This window comes from Bombina bombina, chromosome 6, assembly GCF_027579735.1.
Source record: "Bombina bombina isolate aBomBom1 chromosome 6, aBomBom1.pri, whole genome shotgun sequence".
NCBI classification, from domain to species: Eukaryota; Metazoa; Chordata; class Amphibia; order Anura; family Bombinatoridae; genus Bombina; species Bombina bombina.
The window spans coordinates 15,701,408-15,724,969 of record NC_069504.1 but is presented as its reverse complement, the minus strand read 5'-3'; the positions used below and the strand labels follow the sequence as shown (position 1 = coordinate 15,724,969).

The following is a 23,562-nucleotide window of genomic DNA, read 5'->3' as shown; positions in this document are numbered from 1 at the left end:
GGTACCGTTTGAAAATAAAAAACTCTTGATTGAAGAATCTAAACTAACACCTCACTTTACCTCTTCCTATCACTAACACAGGCAAAGAGAATGACTGGGGTGGGAGGGAAGGGAGGAGATATATATGCAGCTTTGCTGTGGAGCTCTTTCCTGCTGACCAGGAGGCGATATCCCATAAGTAAGGATGAAATACGTGGACTCGTCATATCTTGTAAAAGAAAGCCTAAATGTTAACATCCTATTTAATTCAACTGTTAATAAATAGCAAAACACCACCCACCATTTGCCTTATTTAGAGGAGCCAATCTAGGTTTTAGTCTGCAGACAAGGCTCATGATAGTATAAAGTGCACCATATCGGAGTTAACAGCTAAAACCAATTAGGGAAATATATGATGCAGGGTTAGCCTTGAGAAAGTCAGCAGCTGCATTTTAAAGTTACAAGAATTAGAAAATCCTCAGATTTTCAGAGCTAAATCACATCAAGGGGACAATAACACAATTTATGCTTACCTGATAAATGTATTTCTCTTGTGGTGTATCCAGTCCACGAATCATCCATTACTTGTGGGATATTCTCATTCCCAACAGGAAGTTGCAAGAGGACACCCACAGCAGAGCTGTTATATAGCTCCTCCCCTAACTGCCATATCCGAAAACACGCAGAGACAGGGAAAGGAGAAACCATAGGGTGCAGTGGTGACTGTAGTTTAAATTAAAAAATGACCTGCCTTAAAATGACAGGGCAGGCCATGGACTGGATACACCACAAGAGAAATAAATTTATCAGGTAAGCATAAATTGTGTTTTCTCTTGTAAGGTGTATTCAGTCCATGGATCATCCATTACTTGTGGGATACCAATACCAAAGCTAAAGTACACGGATGAAGGGAGGGACAAGGCAGGTACCACTGCCTGTAAAACCTTTCTCCCAAAAATAGCCTCCGAAGAAGCAAAAAGTATCAAATTTGTAGAATTTGGAAAAAGTATGAAGCGAAGACCAAGTCGCCGCCTTGCAAATCTGTTCAACAGAAGCCTCATTTTTAAAGGCCCAAGTGGAAGCCACAGCTCTAGAAGAATGAGCTGTAATCCTTTCAGGAGGCTGCTGTCCAGCAGTCTCATAGGCTAAGCGGATTATGCTTCTTAGCCAAAAAGAAAGAGGTAGCCAAAGCCTTTTGACCTCTCCTCTGTCCAGAGTAGACAACAAACAAAGCAGATGTTTGACGAAAATCTTTAGTAGCGTGTAAGTAAAACTTTAAAGCACGAACCACGTCCAGATTGTGTAATAGACGTTCCTTCTTTGAAGAAGGATTAGGACACAAGGATGGAACAACAATCTCTTGATTGATATTCTTGTTAGATACCACCTTAGGTAAAAACCCAGGTTTGGTACGCAGGACTACCTTATCCGTATGGAAAATCAGATAAGGAGAATCACATTGTAAGGCAGATAATTCGGAGACTCTACGAGCCAAGGAAATAGCTACCAAAAAAAGAACTTTCCAAGATAAAAGTTTGATATCTATGGAATGAAGAGGTTCAAACGGAACTCCTTGAAGAACCTTAAGAACCAAAATTTAAGCTCCATGGCGGAGCAACAGGTTTAAACACAGGCTTGATTCTAACTAAAGCCTGACATCTGCCAGACGCTTGTGCAAAAGAATAGACAGAGCAGAAATCTGTCCCTTTAAGGAACTAGCTGACAATCCTTTTTCAAAACCTTCTTGAAGGTAGGATAATATCCTAGGAATCCTGACCTTACTCCATGAGTAACCCTTGGATTCACACCAATAAAGATATTTACGCCATATCTTATGGTAAATTTTCCTGGTGACAGGCATTCTTGCCTGTATTAAAGGTATCAATGACTGACTCGGAGAAGCCACGCTTTGATAAAATCAAGCGTTCAATCTCCAGGCAGTCAGTCTCAGAGAAATTAGATTTGGATGGTTGAAAGGACCCTGAAGTAGAAGGTCCTGTCTCAGAGGCAGAGTCCATGGTGGAAAGGATGACATGTCCACTAGATCTGCATACCAGGTCCTGTGTGGCCACGCAGGCGCTATCAAAATCACTGATGCTGTCTCCTGCTTGATCTTGGCAATCAGTCGAGGGAGCAGAGGAAACGGTGGAAACACATAAGCCAGGTTGAAAGACCAGGGAGCTGCTAGAGCATCTATCAGCGTCGCCTTGGGATCCCTGGACCTGGATCCGTAACAAGGAAGCTTGGCGTTCTGGCGAGACGCCATGAGATCCAGTTCTGGTTTGCCCCAACGATGAATCAATTGTGCAAACACCTCCGGATGGAGTTCCCACTCGCCCGGATGAAAAGTCTGATGACTTAGAAAATCCGCCTCCCAGTTCTCTACACCTGGGATATGGATAGCTGATAGGTGGCAAGAGTGAGTCTCTGCCCAGCGAATTATCCTTGAGACTTCTAAAATCGCTAGGGAACTTCTTGTTCCCCCTTGATGGTTGATGTAAGCCACAGTCGTGATGTTGTCCGACTGAAATCTGATGTACCTCAGAGTTGCTAACTGAGGCCAAGCCTGAAGAGCATTGAATATCGCTCTCAGTTCCAGAATATTTATTGGAAGGAGTGTCTCCTCCCGAGTCCACGATCCCTGAGCCTTCAGGGAGTTCCAGACTGCACCCCAACCTAGAACGCTGGCATCTGTTACAATTGTCCAATCTGGCCTGCGAAAGGTCATACCTTTAGACAGATGGACCCGAGATAGCCACCAGAGAAGAGAATTTCTGGTCTCTTGATCCAGATTTAGTAGAGGGGACAAATCTGTGTAATCCCCGTTCCACTGACTGAGCATGCATAGTTGCAGCGGTCTGAGATGTAGGCGAGCAAACGGCACTGTGTCCATTGCCGCTACCATTAAGCCGATTACTTCCATGCACTGAGCCACCGAAGGGCGCGGAATGGAATGAAGAACACGTCAGGAATTTAGAAGCTTTGATAACCTGGACTCCGTCAGGTAAATTTTCATTTCTACAGAATCTATCAGAGTCCCTAGGAAAGAAACTCTTGTGTTTGGTAATAGAGAACTCTTTTCCTTGTTCACTTTCCACCCATGCGATCTCAGAAATGCCAGTACTACGTCCGTATGAGACTTGGCAATTTGGAAGTTTGACGCCTGTATCAGGATGTCGTCTAAATAAGGGGCCACTGCTATGCCCCGCGGCCTTAGGACCGCCAGAAGCGACCCCAGAACCTTCGTAAAGATTATTGGGGCTGTAGCTAATCCAAAGGGAAGAGCTACAAACTGGTAATGCCTGTCTAGAAAGGCAGACCTGAGAAACCGATGATCTTTGTGTATCGGAATGTGAAGATAAGCATCCTTTAAATCCACTGTAGTCATATATTGACCCTCCTGGATCATAGGTAGGATGGTACGAATAGTTTCCATTTTGAATGATGGAACTTTGAGGAATTTGTTTAAGATCTTTAGATCCAAAATTGGTCTGAAGGTTCCCTCTTTTTTGGGAACCACAAACAGATTTGAGTAAAAACCCTGTCCCAGTTCCTCCTTTGGAACTGGATGGATCTCTCTTTATCTGGTTTGCAGATAATTGTGAAAGGTGAAATCTCCCTTTTGGGGGGGAAGCTTTGAAGTCCAGAAGATATCCCTGGGATATAATTTCCAACGCCCAGGGATCCTGGACATCTCTTGCCCATGCCTGGGCGAAGAGTGAAAGTCTGCCCCCTACTAGATCCGTTACCGGATAGGGGGCCGTTCCTTCATGCTGTCTTAGAGGCAGCAGCAGGCTTTTTGGCCTGCTTACCTTTGTTCCAGGTCTGATTTGGTCTCCAGACCGTCTTGGACTGAGCAAAAGTTCCCTCTTGTTTTGCATTAGAGGAAGTTGATGCCGCACCTGCCTTGAAGTTTCGAAAGGCACGAAAATTAGACTGTTTGGCCCTTGATTTGGACCTGTCCTGAGGAAGGGCATGACCTTTTCCTCCAGTGATATCAGCAATAATCTCCTTCAAACCAGGCCCGAATAGGGTCTGCCCCTTGAAGGGAATGTTAAGTAGCTTAGATTTTGAAGTAACGTCAGCTGACCATGATTTAAGCCATAGCGCCCTGCGCGCCTGTATAGCAAAACCAGAATTCTTAGCCGTTAGTTTAGTCAAATGAACAATGGCATCAGAAACAAAAGAATTGGCTAGCTTAAGTGCTCTAAGCTTGCCAAGTATGTCATCCAATGGAGTCTCTACCTGTAAAGCCTCTTCCAGAGACTCAAACCAGAAGCAGCAGTGACAGGAGCAATGCATGCAAGGGGCTGTAGGATAAAACCTTGTTGAATAAACATTTTCTTAAGGTAAACTAATTTTTTATCCATTGGATCTAAAAAAGCACAACTGTCCTCGACAGGGATAGTAGTACGCTTTGCTAGAGTAGAAACTGCTCCCTCCACCTTAGGGACTGTCTGCCATAATCCCGTGTGGTGGCGTCTATTGGAAACATTTTTCTAAAAATAGGAGGGGGAGAAAACGGCACACCTGGTCTGTCCCATTCCTTATTAATAATTTCTGTAAACCTTTTAGGTATCGGAAAAACATCAGTATACACCGGCACTGCATAGTACTTATCCAGTCTACACAATTTCTCTGGCACTGCAATTGTATCACAGACATTTAGAGCAGCTAAAACCTCCCTGAGCAACACGTGGAGGTGTTCAAGCTTAAATTTAAATGTAGAAATATCAGAATCAAGCATCTTTCCTGAGTCAGACACATCACCCACAGACTGAAGCTCTCCTTCCTCAGCTTCTGCATATTGTGAGGAAGTATCAGACATGGTTCTTAAAGCGTCAGTATGCTCTGCATTTCGTCTAACCCCAGAGCTATCTCGCTTACCTCTAAATTCAGGTAGTCTGGCTAATACCGCTGACAGTGTATTATCCATGACTGCCGCCATGTCTTGTAAAGTAGATATACTTGGCGCCATTTGAGCGCGAGTCAAAGGATCTGACACATGGGGAGAGTTAGTCGGCATAACTTCCCCCTCGTCAGATTCCTCTGGTGATAAATTTTTTAAAGACAAAATATGATCTTTATTTCTTAAAGTGAAATTAGTACATTTGGTACACATTCTAAGAGGGGGTTCCACCATGGCTTTTAAACATAATGAACAAGGAGTTTCCTCTATGTCAGGCATGTTTGTACAGACTATCAATGAGACTAGCAAGCTTGGAAAACACTTTAAATCAAGTTAACAAGCAAATATAAAAAACGGTACTGTGCCTTTAAGAGAAACAAATTTTGTCAAAATTTGAAAAACAGTGAAAAAAAGCAGTAAATCAAACGAAATTTTTACAGTGTATGTAATAAGCTAACAGAGCATTGCATCCACTTGCAAATGGATGATTAACCACTTAGTTAAAAAAACGGATCAAAAAAACTATAGACTTTTTTAACAGTCACAACAAACTGCCACAGCTCTGCTGTGGCCCTACCTTCCCCAATAAACGACTTTGGAAAGCCTTTGAGCCCTTTAGAGATGTCCTATAGCATTCAGGGGACTTCTGAGGGAAGCTGGATGTCTCTGTCTAATTTTAACTGCGCAAAAAAGCGCTAAAATAGGCCCCTCCCACTCATACTACAACAGTGGAAAGCCTCAGGAAACTGTTTCTAGGCACAATTTAAGCCAGCCATGTGGAGAAAACTAGGCCCCAATAAATTTTTTATCACCAAAGCACATATAAAAACGATTAAACATACCAGCAAACGTTTTATATTGCAATTTTATAAGGGTATTACCCCTGAGAGTAAGCATGATAACCAGTCGCTATTAAATCACTGTATTCAGGCTTAACTTACATTAATCCGGTATCAGCAGCATTTTATAGCATTTTCCATTTCTAGAAAAAATTGTAACTACACATACCTCATAGCAGAGTAACCTGCACGCCATTCTCCCGCTGAAGTTACCTCTCTCCTCAGACATATGTGAGAACAGCAATGGATCTTAGTTACAACCTGCTAGGATCATAGAAAACTCAGGCAGATTCTTCTTCTATTTACTGCCTGGGATAAAATAGTACAACTCCGGTACCATTTAAAATAAATTTTTGATTGAAGATAAAAAAACTAACTATATTTCACCACTCTCTCTTACTACCTCCATGCGTGTTGAGAGTTGCAAGAGAATGACTGGATATGGCAGTTAGGGGAGGAGCTATATAACGGCTGGGTGTCCTCTTGCAACTTCCTGTTGGGAATGAGAATATCCCACAAGTAATGGATGATTCGTGGACTGGATACACCTTACAAGAGAAATATATTTATCTATATATCTACCTACCTATATATAAACATAGAAACATAGATATTGACGGCAGATAAGAGCCATAGGCCCAGCAAGTCTGCCCGACCTTACCTAACAGTATAAACTTATCTAGTTCATAGGATAGCCTTATGCTTGTCCCATGCATTTTTAAAGTCCCCCACAGTGTTTGTTGCTACTACCTCTTGAGGAAGTTTATTCCATAAATCAATCACTCTCTGTAAAGAAGTGCTTCCTCAAATTACTCCTGAATCTACTACCCTTTAGCTTGAGCTCATGACCCCTTGTTCTTGAATTTTCCATTTTATGTAAAAAACCCACAGCCTCAGTTTTACTAAACCCTTTAATGTACTTGAAAGTTGCTATCATATCACCTCTTTCCCTTCTCTCCTCTAAGCTATACACACACTCAGATATATATATATATATATATATATATATAAAATACACACACACTACATATACATGTGTGTAAATATATGTATATATATATATATATATATATATATATATATATATATATATATATATATATATGTGTGTATATCTCTCTCTCTCTCTATATATATATATAAGGGTTGAGTTAGACTAGTCGACTAATCGATTAGTCGATCGGTCTCTTATTAATCAACTAGTACGGCATTAGTCGATTACGGATATATTACATTTTGCTATATTTTGATAGTCAAAAAGAGCCGTAGCCAGCCTACCAGCCCGTGGCCTTAGCCTAAGCCTACTACCGATTGCGGATTGTCTCACTTGGTGGCAGTTATGACGAAGTGTTATTACTAGGTTTTAAAAATAAATTTTAAAAAAAGCAACAATTTTACAATTACATTAAAAATATTTCGCATTTAATACCTAGTTTCTGGCAAGAGGGGATAATTTCGACTAGTCGAAAGCAACAGCCCTCGACTAGTCGATTGTACAAATATTAGTCACGCAAACCCCTAATATTTATTATATATATATATATATATACACATACATACACACACTACATATATGTGTGTGTAGATATATATCTATATGTGGAATATATATATATATGTGTGTGTGTGTGTGTGTGTGTGTGTGTGTGTGTGTGTGTGTGTGTGTGTGTGTGTGTGTGTGTGTGTGTGTGTGTGTGTGTGTGTGTGTGTAAAATGAAAGAAGGGCACCAGCGCTAAAACTTAATAGTATTTGTATCTCTGTCAGAGGGTGTATCTAAGTATAGTACAATTCAGTATTTAGTGGAGTGAATATGAGTGTGTTTGAACCAGAATTAGCGTGCTGCCTAGATATTGACACAGTGTACCCCTGTCACTGTAAAAGGTATGGAAAAAAGAGCAATCAATAATGAGTGATAGGCGCTCAGCTAAAACAATTTCTTTTTAGAATAAGAGTATATTCCTCTCCAAACAGTTTGTCAATGGTTTTAAAAATAATAATAGTCTTATGCAGATGAAAATGCTTTACTTTCTCCCAATGTTCACTTATTATAGTATTTATTAACATATTTAAAGGCTACAAGTGGGCGTGTTTTTTCGCCTACTCCATTACGGCTGTTAGCGTGATGTCAGTGACGTTACGTTTGCTCTTGATGCTTGAGCAAAGAGCAAACGTAACATCACTGATGTCACACGCTAACAGCCGTAATGGAGTAGGCAAAAAAATGCGCCCACTTGTAGCCTTTAAATATGTTACACGCCGGATACCTGTCTATACACTTTTCCTCTGATGAAGAAACCTTGTAAGACTTTGAAACGCGCAAGGATTTTCACAAGTGGGCGGACAGGTCCTATTTCATTCGGCTATATTGTATTGTTGTTTCTTTTAACTGATATATCAACTTTGTTTGTATATACAACATTTCTTAGCATTTGACAAGTTGACTAATAGTATTTTAGATAAAAGACACTCATTCACAAATATCTTGCTTTACGAATAGTTATATAATCTGATGAACTATTAAGCTAAACAACTGTTACACGGGGGACATTTACTATAACCCGTTTTAAACAAAACAATTGAAGTCCTCTTGCAATCAAAAGTCGTGACCCTGAATACGACAACCACCAACCAGACTTTACAGCACTAAGATCTTCACAACAGGCTGTGGTGCTTTTTTATGCTATTACCTTACCTCATATTGGATTGAGGTTATATATTGTAAGCATAACTTGTATACAGTAATACATTTTTATTTTGGTATATACAGTATTACGCTATGTATATCTCTTCTTTTTTCCTGCACATCCTGAATAATCATCTGAGGGGACAAAGTTTCTCAGCACCATCTGAAAGAAAACAAGAGAGTCCAGGATCTCCATTGAATCCTAGAGCGATATCCCAAGAAAGGGCTCTACAAGTGGACCAGGATTCTCAAAAGTTCCATTTAAAAAGGCACAGAGAGACCACCATCTTTAACCCACTAAAGAGCAAATAACATAATTTATGTAAGAACTTACCTGATAAATTCATTTCTTTCATATTAGCAAGAGTCCATGAGCTAGTGACGTATGGGATATACATTCCTACCAGGAGGGGCAAAGTTTCCCAAACCTCAAAATGCCTATAAATACACCCCTCACCACACCCACAATTCAGTTTATCGAATAGCCAAGAAGTGGGGTGATAAAAAAGTGCGAAAGCATATAAAATAAGGAATTGGAATAATTGTGCTTTATACAAAATCATAACCACCACAAAAAAGGGCGGGCCTCATGGACTCTTGCTAATATGAAAGAAATGAATTTATCAGGTAAGTTCTTACATAAATTATGTTTTCTTTCATGTAATTAGCAAGAGTCCATGAGCTAGTGACGTATGGGATAATGACTACCCAAGATGTGGATCTTTCCACACAAGAGTCACTAGAGAGGGAGGGATAAAATAAAGACAGCCAATTCCTGCTGAAAATAATCCACACCCAAAATAAAGTTTAACGAAAAACATAAGCAGAAGATTCAAACTGAAACCACTGCCTGAAGTACTTTTCTACCAAAAACTGCTTCAGAAGAAGAAAATACATCAAAATGGTAGAATTTAGTAAAAGTATGCAAAGAGGACCAAGTTGCTGCTTTGTAGATCTGGTCAACCGAAGCTTCATTCCTAAACGCCCAGGAAGTAGAAACTGACCTAGTAGAATGAGCTGTAATTCTCTGAGGCGGAGTTTTACCCGACTCAACATAGGCAAGATGAATTAAAGATTTCAACCAAGATGCCAAAGAAATGGCAGAAGCTTTCTGGCCTTTTCTAGAACCGGAAAAGATAACAAATAGACTAGAAGTCTTACGAAAAGATTTCGTAGCTTCAACATAATATTTCAAAGCTCTAACAACATCCAAAGAATGCAACGATTTCTCCTTAGAATTCTTAGGATTAGGACATAATGAAGGAACCACAATTTCTCTACTAATGTTGTTGGAATTCACAACTTTAGGTAAAAATTCAAAAGAAGTTCGCAACACCGCCTTATCCTGATGAAAAATCAGAAAAGGAGACTCACAAGAAAGAGCAGATAATTCAGAAACTCTTCTGGCAGAAGAGATGGCCAAAAGGAACAAAACTTTCCAAGAAAGTAATTTAATGTCCAATGAATGCATAGGTTCAAACGGAGGAGCTTGAAGAGCTCCCAGAACCAAATTCAAACTCCAAGGAGGAGAAATTGACTTAATGACAGGTTTTATACGAACCAAAGCTTGTACAAAACAATGAATATCAGGAAGAATAGCAATCTTTCTGTGAAAAAGAACAGAAAGAGCAGAGATTTGTCCTTTCAAAGAACTTGCGGACAAACCCTTATCTAAACCATCCTGAAGGAACTGTAAAATTCTCGGTATTCTAAAAGAATGCCAGGAAAAATGATGAGAAAGACACCAAGAAATATAAGTCTTCCAGACTCTATAATATATCTCTCGAGATACAGATTTACGAGCCTGTAACATAGTATTAATCACAGAGTCAGAGAAACCTCTTTGACCAAGAATCAAGCGTTCAATCTCCATACCTTTAAATTTAAGGATTTCAGATCCTGATGGAAAAAAGGACCTTGTGACAGAAGGTCTGGTCTTAACGGAAGAGTCCACGGTTGGCAAGAGGCCATCCGGACAAGATCCGCATACCAAAACCTGTGAGGCCATGCCGGAGCTACCAGCAGAACAAACGAGCATTCCTTCAGAATCTTGGAGATTACTCTTGGAAGAAGAACTAGAGGCGGAAAGATATAGGCAGGATGATACTTCCAAGGAAGTGATAATGCATCCACTGCCTCCGCCTGAGGATCCCGGGATCTGGACAGATACCTGGGAAGTTTCTTGTTTAGATGGGACGCCATCAGATCTATTTCTGGAAGTTCCCACATTTGAACAATCTGAAGAAATACCTCTGGGTGAAGAGACCATTCGCCCGGATGCAACGTTTGGCGACTGAGATAATCCGCTTCCCAATTGTCTACACCTGGGATATGAACCGCAGAGATTAGACAGGAGCTGGATTCCGCCCAAACCAAAATTCGAGATACTTCTTTCATAGCCAGAGGACTGTGAGTCCCTCCTTGATGATTGATGTATGCCACAGTTGTGACATTGTCTGTCTGAAAACAAATGAACGATTCTCTCTTCAGAAGAGGCCAAAACTGAAGAGCTCTGAAAATTGCACGGAGTTCCAAAATATTGATCGGTAATCTCACCTCCTGAGATTCCCAAACTCCTTGTGCCGTCAGAGATCCCCACACAGCTCCCCAACCTGTGAGACTTGCATCTGTTGAAATTACAGTCCAGGTCGGAAGCACAAAAGAAGCCCCCTGAATTAAACGATGGTGATCTGTCCACCATGTTAGAGAGTGTCGAACAATCGGTTTTAAAGATATTAATTGAGATATCTTCGTGTAATCCTTGCACCATTGCTTCAGCATACAGAGCTGAAGAGGTCGCATGTGAAAACGAGCAAAGGGGATCGCGTCCGATGCAGCAGTCATAAGACCTAGAATTTCCATGCATAAGGCTACCGAAGGGAATGATTGTGACTGAAGGTTTCGACAAGCTGTAATCAACTTTAGACGTCTCTTGTCTGTTAAAGACAGAGTCATGGACACTGAATCCATCTGGAAACCCAGAAAGGTTACCCTTGTTTGAGGAATCAAAGAACTTTTTGGTAAATTGATCCTCCAACCATGATCTTGAAGAAACAACACAAGTCGATTCGTATGAGATTCTGCTAAATGTAAAGACTGAGCAAGTACCAAGATATCGTCCAAATAAGGAAATACCACAATACCCTGTTCTCTGATTACAGACAGCAGGGCACCGAGAACCTTTGTAAAAATTCTTGGAGCTGTAGCTAGGCCAAACGGCAGAGCCACAAACTGGTAATGCTTGTCCAGAAACGAGAATCTCAGGAACTGATAATGATCTGGATGAATCGGAATATGCAGATATGCATCCTGTAAATCTATTGTGGACATATAATTCCCTTGCTGAACAAAAGGTAAGATAGTCCTTGCAGTTACCATCTTGAACGTTGGTATCCTTACATAATGATTCAATATTTTTAGATCCAGAACTGGTCTGAAAGAATTCTCCTTCTTTGGTACAATGAAGAGATTTGAATAAAACCCCATCCCCTGTTCCGGAACTGGAACTGGCATAATTACTCCAGTCAACTCTAGATCTGAAACACATTTCAGAAATGCTTGAGCTTTTACTGGATTTACTGGGACACAGGAAAGAAAAAATCTCTTTGCAGGAGGTCTCAACTTGAAACCAATTCTGTACCCTTCTGAAACAATGCTCTGAATCCAAAGATTGTGAACAGAATTGATCCAAATTTCCTTGAAAAAACGTAACCTGCCCCCTACCAGCTGAGCTGGAATGAGGGCCGCACCTTCATGTGGACTTAGAAGCAGGCTTTGCCTTTCTAGCTGGCTTGGATTTATTCCAGACTGGAGATGGTCTCCAAACTGAAACTGCTCCTGAGGATGAAGGATCAGGCTTTTGTTCTTTGTTGAAACGAAAGGAACGAAAACGATTATTAGCCCTGTTTTTACCTTTAGATTTTTTATCCTGTGGTAAAAAAGTTCCTTTCCCACCAGTAACAGTTGAAATAATGGAATCCAACTGAGAACCAAATAATTTGTTACCCTGGAAAGAAATGGAAAGTAAAGTTGATTTAGAAGCCATATCAGCATTCCAAGTTTTAAGCCATAAAGCTCTTCTAGCTAAAATAGCTAGAGACATAAACCTGACATCAACTCTGATAATATCAAAAATGGCATCACAGATAAAATTATTAGCATGCTGAAGAAGAATAATAATATCATGAGAATCACGATGTGTTACTTGTTGCGCTAAAGTTTCCAACCAAAAAGTTGAAGCTGCAGCAACATCAGCCAAAGATATAGCAGGTCTAAGAAGATTACCTGAACACAGATAAGCTTTTCTTAGAAAGGACTCAATTTTCCTATCTAGAGGATCCTTAAACGAAGTACCATCTGACGTAGGAATAGTAGTACGTTTAGCAAGGGTAGAAATAGCCCCATCAACTTTAGGGATCTTGTCCCAAAATTCTAATCTGTCAGACGGCACAGGATATAATTGCTTAAAACGTTTAGAAGGAGTAAATGAATTACCCAAATTATCCCATTCTTTGGAAATTACTGCAGAAATAGCATTAGGAACAGGAAAAACTTCTGGAATAACCACAGGAGCTTTAAATACCTTATCTAAACGTTTAGAATTAGTATCAAGAGGACCAGAATCCTCTATTTCTAAAGCAATTAGTACTTCTTTAAGTAAAGAACGAATAAATTCCATTTTAAATAAATATGAAGATTTATCAGCATCAACCTCTGAGACAGAATCCTCTGAACCAGAGGAATCATCAGAATGATGATGTTCAGTTAAAAATTCATCTGTAGGAAGAGAAGTTTTAAAAGATTTTTTACGTTTACTAGAAGGAGAAATAACAGACATAGCCTTCTTTATGGATTCTGAAACAAAATCTCTTATATTATCAGGAACATTCTGCACCTTAGATGTTGAAGGAACTGCAACAGGCAATGGTACTTTACTAAAGGAAATATTATCTGCTTTAACAAGTTTGTCATGACAATCAATACAAACAACAGCTGGAGGAATAGCTACCAAAAGTTTACAGCAGATACACTTAGCTTTGGTAGATTCAGCACTTGACAGCGATTTTCCTGTAGTATCTTCTGACTCAGATGCAACGTGAGACATCTTGCAATATGTAAGAGAAAAAACAACATATATATAAAGCAAAATTGATCAAATTCCTTAAATGACAGTTTCAGGAATGGGAAAAAATGTCAAAGAACAAGCTTCTAGCAACCAGAAGCAATAAAAAATGAGACTTAAATAATGTGGAGACAAAAGTGACGCCCATATTTTTTCGCGCCAAATAAGACGCCCACATTATTTGGCGCCAAAAATGACGCCACATCCGGAACGCCGACATTTTTGGCGCAAAATAACGTCAAAAAAATGACGCAATTTCCGGCGACACGTATGACGCCGGAAACGGAAATAGAATTTTTGCGCCAAAAAAGTCCGCGCCAAGAATGACGCAATAAAATGAAGCATTTTCAGCCCCCGCGAGCCTAACAGCCCACAGGGAAAAAGTCAAATTTTAAGGTAAGAAAAATGTTAAATTAAAATGCATTATCCCAAATATGAAACTGACTGTCTGAAAATAAGGAAAGTTGAACATTCTGAGTCAAGGCAAATAAATGTTTGAATACATATATTTAGAACTTTATAAACAAAGTGCCCAACCATAGCTAGGAGTGTCACAGAAAATAAGACTTACTTACCCCAGGACACTCATCTACATATAGCAGATAGCCAAACCAGTACTGAAACGAGAATCAGCAGAGGTAATGGTATATATAAGAGTATATCGTCGATCTGAAAAGGGAGGTAAGAGATGAATCTCTACGACCGATAACAGAGAACCTATGAAATAGACCCCTTAGAAGGAGATCACTGCATTCAAATAGGCAATACTCTCCTCACATCCCTCTGACATTCACTGCACGCTGAGAGGAAAACCGGGCTCCAACTTGCTGCGGAGCGCATATCAACGTAGAATCTAGCACAAACTTACTTCACCACCTCCATCGGAGGCAAAGTTTGTAAAACTGAATTGTGGGTGTGGTGAAGGGTGTATTTATAGGCATTTTGAGGTTTGGGAAACTTTGCCCCTCCTGGTAGGAATGTATATCCCATACGTCACTAGCTCATGGACTCTTGCTAATTACATGAAAGAAACTTTACCTCATAAGATTGAGGTAAAAGCAGGAAATTCTTACTTCATGATACAATAATAAGAAATAAAAATTGGGAGAAAGGAGAGCATTTTTATCTGCATAAGACTATTATTTTTAAAACCAATCGACAAACTGTTTGGAGAGGAATATACTCCTATTCTAGAAAGAAATTATTTTAGCTGAGCGCCTATCACTCATGATTGATTTCTCTTTTTTCATATATTTTTATTTTTGTAGGAATGGGCACTCAGGTGGTTTATATCAAATATTTCAAGCTATATTGTAGAAATTAATTAAAAGTCAGAGTCAACGTTTCGGCCACATGTTGGGCCTTTATCAGGACAACATGTCATAGTATATCAAGTCGTTCTCCCAGCATCAGTGGAATAGATTCTATCCATTGATGCTGGGAAAACAGCTTGATGCAGCTACTATGATAAAGCTATGATATACTCTTATGACATGTTGTCTTGATAAAGGACCAACATGTGGCCGAAACGTCAAATCTCGAGTTAATGAATTTCTACAATAAAGCTTAAAATATTTGATATAAACCACCTAAGAGTGCCCATTCCTACAAGACTATTAAATATTGTGAATAACTTTTTGGTTAGCACCCAGGTTACCTATGGAATACCAAAGGTTGATACACACACAGCCACATATATATTTCCATTGATAACCCCTGAGGCAAGCCTGTTTTCAAAGCTAGATTGTGCAAGTAGCGTCAGTTTAGGAGGACGACCACTGTGGCTGTAATTAGTGGTACTATGGCTTGTTCTATAGCTCCTGATTACGTCTGCAACTGCGTTTCGACTAATTTTTAGTTGTTCACCGATCTCTGTTATCCTTTTCCAGCTTTGTGAAGTCTCACAATCAAGATTTTTCAATTCCTCTGGCAATTCTTTTCCATGTGGCATCATGATGCAGATAGGCACAGCCTATATAACTATGTTCATGCAATTAGGCTAATAAGAAATCACAGGTGTACTCAATTTTGTTTCAATTATCTAACTTGTGTGGTCAGTGATCATAGGTGTATTCACTTTTTTTTTTCATTGGGTTTCTACTTTGGGGGCCTGTGTTTTCTATATAGTCTTTGTTTTTAAGTGTTTTTAAGTGTTCATAGGAGGAAATACTTTTCTTTTAGAAATAATGCAGTTATTGAGAGGTCATACAATTTTAAGCATTAGACATTTAAGTGATATTGCACAAGGGTGTATTCCCTTCTGTATACTATATTTCATGTTAAAGTAGTCATAATGTTTTTTAAAAAACAATAATTTACTTGTTTTCTTGCAAAATAAGCACTTTAAAATTCTCAGTGTAGACTCTGCCTACAGCTAGGTAAGGCAACAGACATGCTGAGAACTTGACTTGCTTTGTGCATCTTCCGAGCATGGGCAGAACCTGAGACTCCCTGTCACGGATTAGTAAACCAGCTGATTTTACTCTAGAAGATTTATGAGATCAAGCTAGATATGCCTTCCTGTAGACACCCCTGTCCCTTGTAGGAATGATATAGAAAGTAATGGACAAAGCCCAAATTAAGTAAATTTCTCTTGAAATTATGAATACATATATTGCAATGATTTCTATTAAAGTATAACCCACTGATTTTTGTGTTTTTGTATTACAACAATGAAAACCATTTTCATATCACTTTAAGCCAGCAGTATCACAACAGTTGCTAAAGTGCATGGATTTTAAATCACTGTGCTATGTGTAAAGCACATATAGCTCACCTATATATTCTTCCAAGTCAATAACTCCATCTCCGTTTTTATCAATATCTTCCATTGTTTCCTAGATGAAAACACAAGAAGCAAAGATCACTTAACATCACACAATCCACCAGAAAACAAAAAAATTATGCTTACCTGATAAATTTATTTATTTCTTGACACGATGAGTCCACGGATCATCTAATTACTATCGGGAATATCACTCCTGTCCAGCAGGAGGCGGCAAAGAGCACCACAGCAAAGCTGTAAAATATCACCTCCCTTCCCTCCCACCTTCGACCGAAGTAGAGAAAGGAAGCAACAAGGTGCAGAGGTGTCTGAAGTTTATAACATACCAACAACCTGTCTTAAGAACAGGGCGGGCCGTGGACTCATCGTGTCAATAAATAAATAGATGACACGAGTCCACGGATCATCTAATTACTATTGGGAATCAATACTCCAGCTAGAGTACACAGATAAGGGAGGGACAAGACAAGGAACCTAAAAAAGAAGGCACCACTATTTGAAGAACCTTTCTCCCAAAAGAGGCCTCAGCCAAGGCAAAAAAAAAGTGTCAAAATTTATAGAATTTTGAAAAAGTGTGAAGAGAGGACCAAGTTGCAGCCTTGCAAATCTGTTCCACAGAAGCTTCATTTTTGAATGCCCAGGAAGAGGTAAACAGCCCTCGTAGAATCAGCCATAACTCTTTCAGGAGGCTGCTGTCCAGCAGTTTCATAGGCAAAACGAATGATACTCTTCAGCCACAAAGAAAGAGAAGTAGCCGTAGCTTTCTGTCCCTTATGTTTCCAAGAGAAAACCACAAATAGAGCAGAAGACTGACAGAAATCCTTAGTCGCTTGAAAACAGGATTTTAATGCACATACCACGTCTAGATTGTGCAGAAGCCGTTCCTTCTTAGAAGAAGGATTAAGACACAAGGAAGGATTAATGTTCCGGTCTTTAGGGAGAAACCCTAATTTAGTACATAAAACCACCTTTTCCTAATGAAAACTAAGGTAAGGAGACTCATACTGAAATGCAGAGAGCTCTTAGTCTCTACAAGCAGATGAAATAGCAACAGGAAACAAAACTTTTCAAGATAACTTAATATCTAAGGAATGCATCGGCTCAAACAGAGCCCCTTGAAGAACTTTATTAAGACTCCAGGGATGAATAACTGGTTTGAATACAGGCCTGATCCTGACCAAGGCCTGACAAAACAATTGTATGTCCGGGGACGCCCGCCAGACGTTTATGAAACAAAATGGAAAAAGGAAATGTATGCGTACCTGATAAATTTATTTCTTTTACGATATGACGATCGCCTCCTGGTCAGCAGGAGGAGGCAAAGAGCACCACAGCAGAGCTGAATATATAGCTCCTCGCTCCCCCCACTCCAGTCATTCTACCGAAGTTAGGAAGAGAAAAGAAAAGCAAAGGTGCAGAGGTGACTGAAGTTTAACAAAAATAAAGACCTGTCTTAGAAAATAACAGGGTGGGCCGTGGACTCATCATATCGTAAAAGAAATAAATTTATCAGGTACGCATAAATTTCCTTTTCTTTTACAAGATATGACGAGTCCACGGATTTCATCCTTACTTATGGGATAAAATACCAAAGCTATAGGACACGGATGAAAGGGAGTGACAAGACAGGAACCTAAACGGAAGGCACCACTGCTTGAAGAACCTCTCTCCCAAAAACAGCCTCAGACGAGGCAAAAGTATGAAATTTGGAAAATTTGGAAAAAGTGTGAAGAGACGACCAAGTTGCAGCCTTGCAAATCTGTTCAACAAAAGCATCATTTTTAAATGCCCATGAGGAAGCCACAGCCCTAGTAGAATGAGCCATAATTCTTTCAAGAGGCTGCTGCCCAGCAGTCTCATATGCAAAACAGATGATACTCCTCAGCCAAAAAGAAAGGGAGGTAGCCGTAGCTCTCTGGCCCCTACGTTTTCCAGAAACAAATAATGAAGATGATTGACGAAATTCTTTAGTCGCCTGCAAGTAAAACTTCAGGGCACGGACCACGTCCAAGTTATGTAACAGACGCTCCTTCGAAGAAGGATTGGGACACAATGAAGGAACAATAATTTCCTGATTAATATTTTTGTTGGAAACAACCCTAGGAAGAAAACCAGGTTTGGTACCTAACACTACCTTATCGGAATGAAAAATAAGGTAAGGAGAATCACAAACGGAACCCCTTGAAGAACATTAAGAACTAAATTCAAACTCCAAGGAGGAGCAATAGGTCTAAACAAAGGCCCGATTCTAGTCAGAGCCTGACAAAAGGATTGAACATCCGGAATATCTGCCAGACGTTTGTGTAGCAAAATAGATAAGGCAGAAATCTGTCCCTTTAAGGAACTTGCTGATAACCCCTTCTCCAATCCTTCTTGGAGAAAGGATAAAATACTAGGAATCGTAATCTTACTCCATGAGTAACCCTTGGATTCGCACCAATAAAGTTATTTACGCCATATCTTATGGTAAATCTTTCTAGTAACAGGCTTACATGCCTGAATCAAGGTATCAATGACCAAATCAGAGAACCCTCGCTTAGATAAAATCAAGCGTTCAATCTCCAAGCAGTCAGTTGTAGAGAAATTATATTCGGATGATGGAAGGGTCCCTGAATGAGAAGGTCCTGCCTCAATGGAAGCTTCCACGGTGGCAGAGAGGACATGTCCACCAGATCGGCATACCAAGTCCTGCGAGGCCACGCAGGAGCGATGAGAATCACGGAAGCCCTCTCCTGTTTGATCTGAGCAATCACCCGGGGAAGGAGAGCAAACGGTGGAAACACATAAGCTAGGTTGAACGACCAAGGCACTGCCAAGGCATCTATCAGTTCGGCCTGAGGATCCCTGGACCTGGATCCGTATCTCGGGAGCTTGGCATTCTGACGAGATGCCATAAGATCCAGCTCCGGCCTGCCCCATCTGAGAATCAGGGTGGCAAAGACCTCCGGATGGAGTTCCCATTCCCCCGGATGAAACGTCTGTCTGCTCAAAAAATCCGCTTCCCAGTTGTCCACTCCTGGGATGTAGATTGCTGACAGATAAGAATGAGCCTCCGCCCACCGAATTATCTTGGATACTTCTGTCATCGCTAAGGAACTCCTTGTTCCTCCCTGATGATTGATGTAAGCCACAGTCGTGATATTGTCCGACAAATCAGATTAATTTGGCCGAAGCCAACTGAGGCCAAGCCTGAAGCGTATTGAATATTGCCCTCAACTCCAGAATATTGATGGGTCCACACACCCTGAGCCTTCAGGGAATTCCAGACTGCACCCCATCCTAGTAGACTGGCGTCTGTTGTCACTATCACCCATGAGGGTCTGCGGAAGCACGTCCCTTGGGACAGATGATCCTGCGACAACCACCAAAGAAGAGTCTCTTGTATCCTGATCCAGATCTATCTGAGGAGACAAATTTGCATAAATCTCCATTCCACTGTCTGAGCATGCTCAGTTGTAGAGGTCTGAGATGAAAACGAGCAAACAGAATGATGTCCATTGCCGCCACCATCAATCCAATTACCTCCATGCACTGAGCCACTGATGGCCGAGGATTGGACTGAAGGGATCGGCATGTATTCAGAATCTAACTTTCTGCCTTCCGTCAAGAAGATTTTCATGGATATAGAGTTTATTAGAGTTCCCAGGAAAGGAACCCTTGTCTTTGGAATTGGTGAACTCTTTTCTAGATTCACCTTCCACCCGTGAGTCCTTAGAAAGGATAGAACCATGTCGGTATGAGACTTTGTCAGCTGATAAGACGACGCCTGGATCAGAATATCATCCAGATAAGGCGCCACTGCAATGCCCTCTAATGGACTCTAGCCCCAACTCAGACCGCAAGCCTCCCAAGGTAACAGGACTAGTCCCGACTCAAACTGGGGACTACCACCCGATATCTACCTCTCCATATACATTGGCACCCATTAGAAGGCACAGAGAATTAGATGGAAGCTCCCAACCGGACGAGACAACGGAGACAAAGCATGGTTACATGGCTGACATATCTAAACAACAAGATACTGTACGCAAGGGCTCTGTGTATGCATACGGAGTTGAGATGATTATTCCTTCAGAGACTTCACGGCAGGCGTTAAAGAAGCTAAAAGGACTCCCCGCCCTGCTATTAATCCGGTGGTCTGACATTTTGGTCGGGATCGGATGGCAGAGATATGCATTTGCCACAGGTGGGGACATTAGACTCTTTCAAAGTGACAGCCAGTTCCCAATAATAGGAGAGGGGTAGTCTGCAGATGCCCCTCTTGGACGACACACCCTTGACCAGCCTGGTCCTATAGAAGACTATTGCCTGTTCTCGTTAAATATGTACATAGTTTATTTTGCAAGTGCTACAGACTTATGCTTTACTTTTAAGATCCTGGGGGTATAGGAAGTTGCGCTTAACTTTAATTATCAGTGACTCATGTCGGTATGTGGGGAAGTATATTAGGGAAGACTACATCAGTTCAACTATACGGTAAAGGTCGAGACTATGTTGGGTAGTATCTTAACATGTTTATTATATGATATATGGTGTGTTGTAGGGTTTATATATACATACAAATTTCCCCTCGTAGATCACTTTCTGTTTTTTTCTTACACGCACCGGAACGCAATTACCATTAGAGCTATTTATAAAGGCGGCTGCTTTTACATATATAAGTTAGACCCGACAGATTGCTCAAGGACTGATCTCCCTCCCCTCCGTGAGGCCTGCGGCGGGCGGGACAGCTTAACATTCTAACAGGGCAACAGCCATAAGCACTAATTTTTTCTTCTTTTTATTACTACCCCCATGTCGGGGATATAGCTCAAAACACACCTACTTGCTTTATCTTTACCCCCTACAAAGATCCATGCACCAAAATACAATGTGTTGTTGCACACCTATTACTAACGCCCAATACCAATTTCAACTCTTTTCAATTCCCTAGTAAAACACAAACCATATCCCTAAAAGTTTTAAGTACAGAGTGGTATAGGCTGATGTGAGGCTCTTACAGATATAAACTAAGCTAGCTTATATCAATCACATTGTCACAGCTCCTTTATCTCTTTTCCCTTCTGCCTCTCTTTTCCCTCCCCTCCCCAGCTTCTCTTGTTCTTTTTCTTGTTTTTTGTTTTGAGTTCCCAGTATTACCTTTATTAATTGGATCCATGAGTGGTCTATATAGTTAAGATTGGGAACAAAAAGGAAATACACCGACTTCAAGAATGATTTTTTGCATTACACTAATAATGATTATGTATATATCATGTTCTTTCAGAACCTTACAATGTACTATAATGGTGATGTATTACTTAGCTTCTTTTCTGACGTATATTCTTTTCTGACGTGTATTGTTATATATAACTTAAATAAAGCTCTTTTGAAAATTAAAAATTAAGCGTTCAATCTCCAGTCAGCTTCAGAGAAACTAGATTTGGATGAAGGAAGGGTCTTTGAAGTAGAACGTTGTTCCTCAACGGAAGTCTCCAAGGTGGAAGAAATGACATGTCCACCAGCTCTGCATACCAAGCCCTGCAAGGCCACGCCGGTGCAATGAGGATCACCGACACCCTTCTCCTGCTTGAATCGAGCAATGACTCGAGGTAGAAGAGCAAACGGAGGAAATAGGTTTGCAAGACTGAAATTCCAAGGTACCGCCAGAGCTTCTATCAATACAGCCTGAGGGTACCTTGAACTAGACCCTTAGCATTCTGCCGAGATGCGACGAGATCCAATTCCGACTGACCCCATATGAGAATCAGGCTGGAGAACACTTCAGGATGGAGTTCCCACTACCCTGGGTGAAAGGTCTGCCTGCTCAGGAAGTCCGCCTCCCAGTTGTCCACTCCTGGAATGTGGATCGCCGACAGACAGTAATTGTGGGTCTCCGCCCACTGAATGATCTTGGCTACCTCTGTCATGGCCAAGGAACTCACAGTTCCTCCCTGATGGTTTATGTAAGTAACTGAGGTTATATAGTCCGATTGGAACCTGATGAACCAGGTCGAAGCTAACTGAGGCCAGGCGAGCATTGAAGATTGTTCTCAATTCCAGAATGTTTATGGGTAGAACAGACTCCGACCGAGTCCATGTTCCCTGAGCCTTTAGAAAACCGTAGACTGCTCGACATCCCAGAAGGTTGGCAGCTGTTATAAAAATCACCCAGGAAGGTCAGCAAAAGCAGGTTCCCTGGGAGAGATGATCCTGAGACAAGCACCAAAGTAGAGAATCCCTTGTCTCCTGCTCCAGCTGTAATCACGGAGACAGATCCGCATAATCTCCATTCCACTGCCTGAGTATGCTTAACTGCAGAGCAGTGAGGTGGAAATGGGCGAACGGGATGATGTCCATTGCCGCTACCATCAGCCCGATTACCTCCATGCATTGAGCCACTGATGGCTGAGGAGAGGACTGAAGTGCTTGGCAAAAATAAAAAATCTTTGATTTCCTGATTTCTGTCAGAATTTTTTTTATTGATAAGGAGTCTATTATGGTTCCCAAGAAAAGTACCCTTGTAGTTGGAACCAAGGAGTTCCAAATTCACCTTCCATCCACGAGACCGCAGGAAAGATAACATTTCTGTAAGTGATCTTGCTTGTTGAAATGCCCTACAATCAGAGCACTGCCCGCAGGGATCCCAAAACTTTTGAGAAAAATCTTGAAACTGTGACAAGACCGAATGGAAGAGCTTGTCTAGAAATGCAAACCTTAGAACCTTGTGATGGTCCCTATGGATGGGGACATGCAGGTATGCGTCCTTTAAATCCACCGTGGTCATAAATTGACCCTCTTGGACCAAAGGGAGAATGGAACGGATAGTTTCCATCTTGAAGGACGGCACTCTAAGAAACTTGTTTAGACTCGAGATCTAAAATTGGTCTGAAGGTTACCTCCTTTTTGGGAACTACGAACAGGTTGGAATAAAACCCCAGACCCCGTTCCTGCAATGGAACAAGAACTATCTTCACAGGTCAGAGAATGCCTCTCTTTTTGTCTGGTCTACAGGAAAGGTCTTGAACTCTAGTTTGTATCCCTGGGACACGATGTCCACCGCCCAGGGATCTTGAACATCTCAAACTCAAGCCTGAGCAAAGAAGGAAAAGAAAATTTATGCTTACCTAATAAATTGATTTCTTTTGACACGATGAGTCCACGGATCATCTTAATTGCTAATGGGATATTTAAATCCTGGTCAGCAGGAGGAGGCAAAGAGCACCACAGCAGAGCTGTTAAATAGCTCCTCCCTTCCCTCCCAC

The 23,562-nt window shown here is 40.9% G+C and overlaps 1 protein-coding gene across 2 annotated transcripts in view; it reads right to left on the bottom strand.

The window, feature by feature from the left end:
- The window catches only part of CALU (calumenin), a gene marked incomplete at its 3' end in the record, with an annotated part of 98,429 nt that overhangs the window by 15,412 nt on the left and 59,455 nt on the right, over nt 1-23,562 (bottom strand). For both annotated transcript variants that reach the window (XM_053716321.1, XM_053716322.1), the window contains 1 exon segment: nt 16,310-16,370. In XM_053716321.1, the coding sequence (XP_053572296.1) occupies nt 16,310-16,370 (61 nt within the window).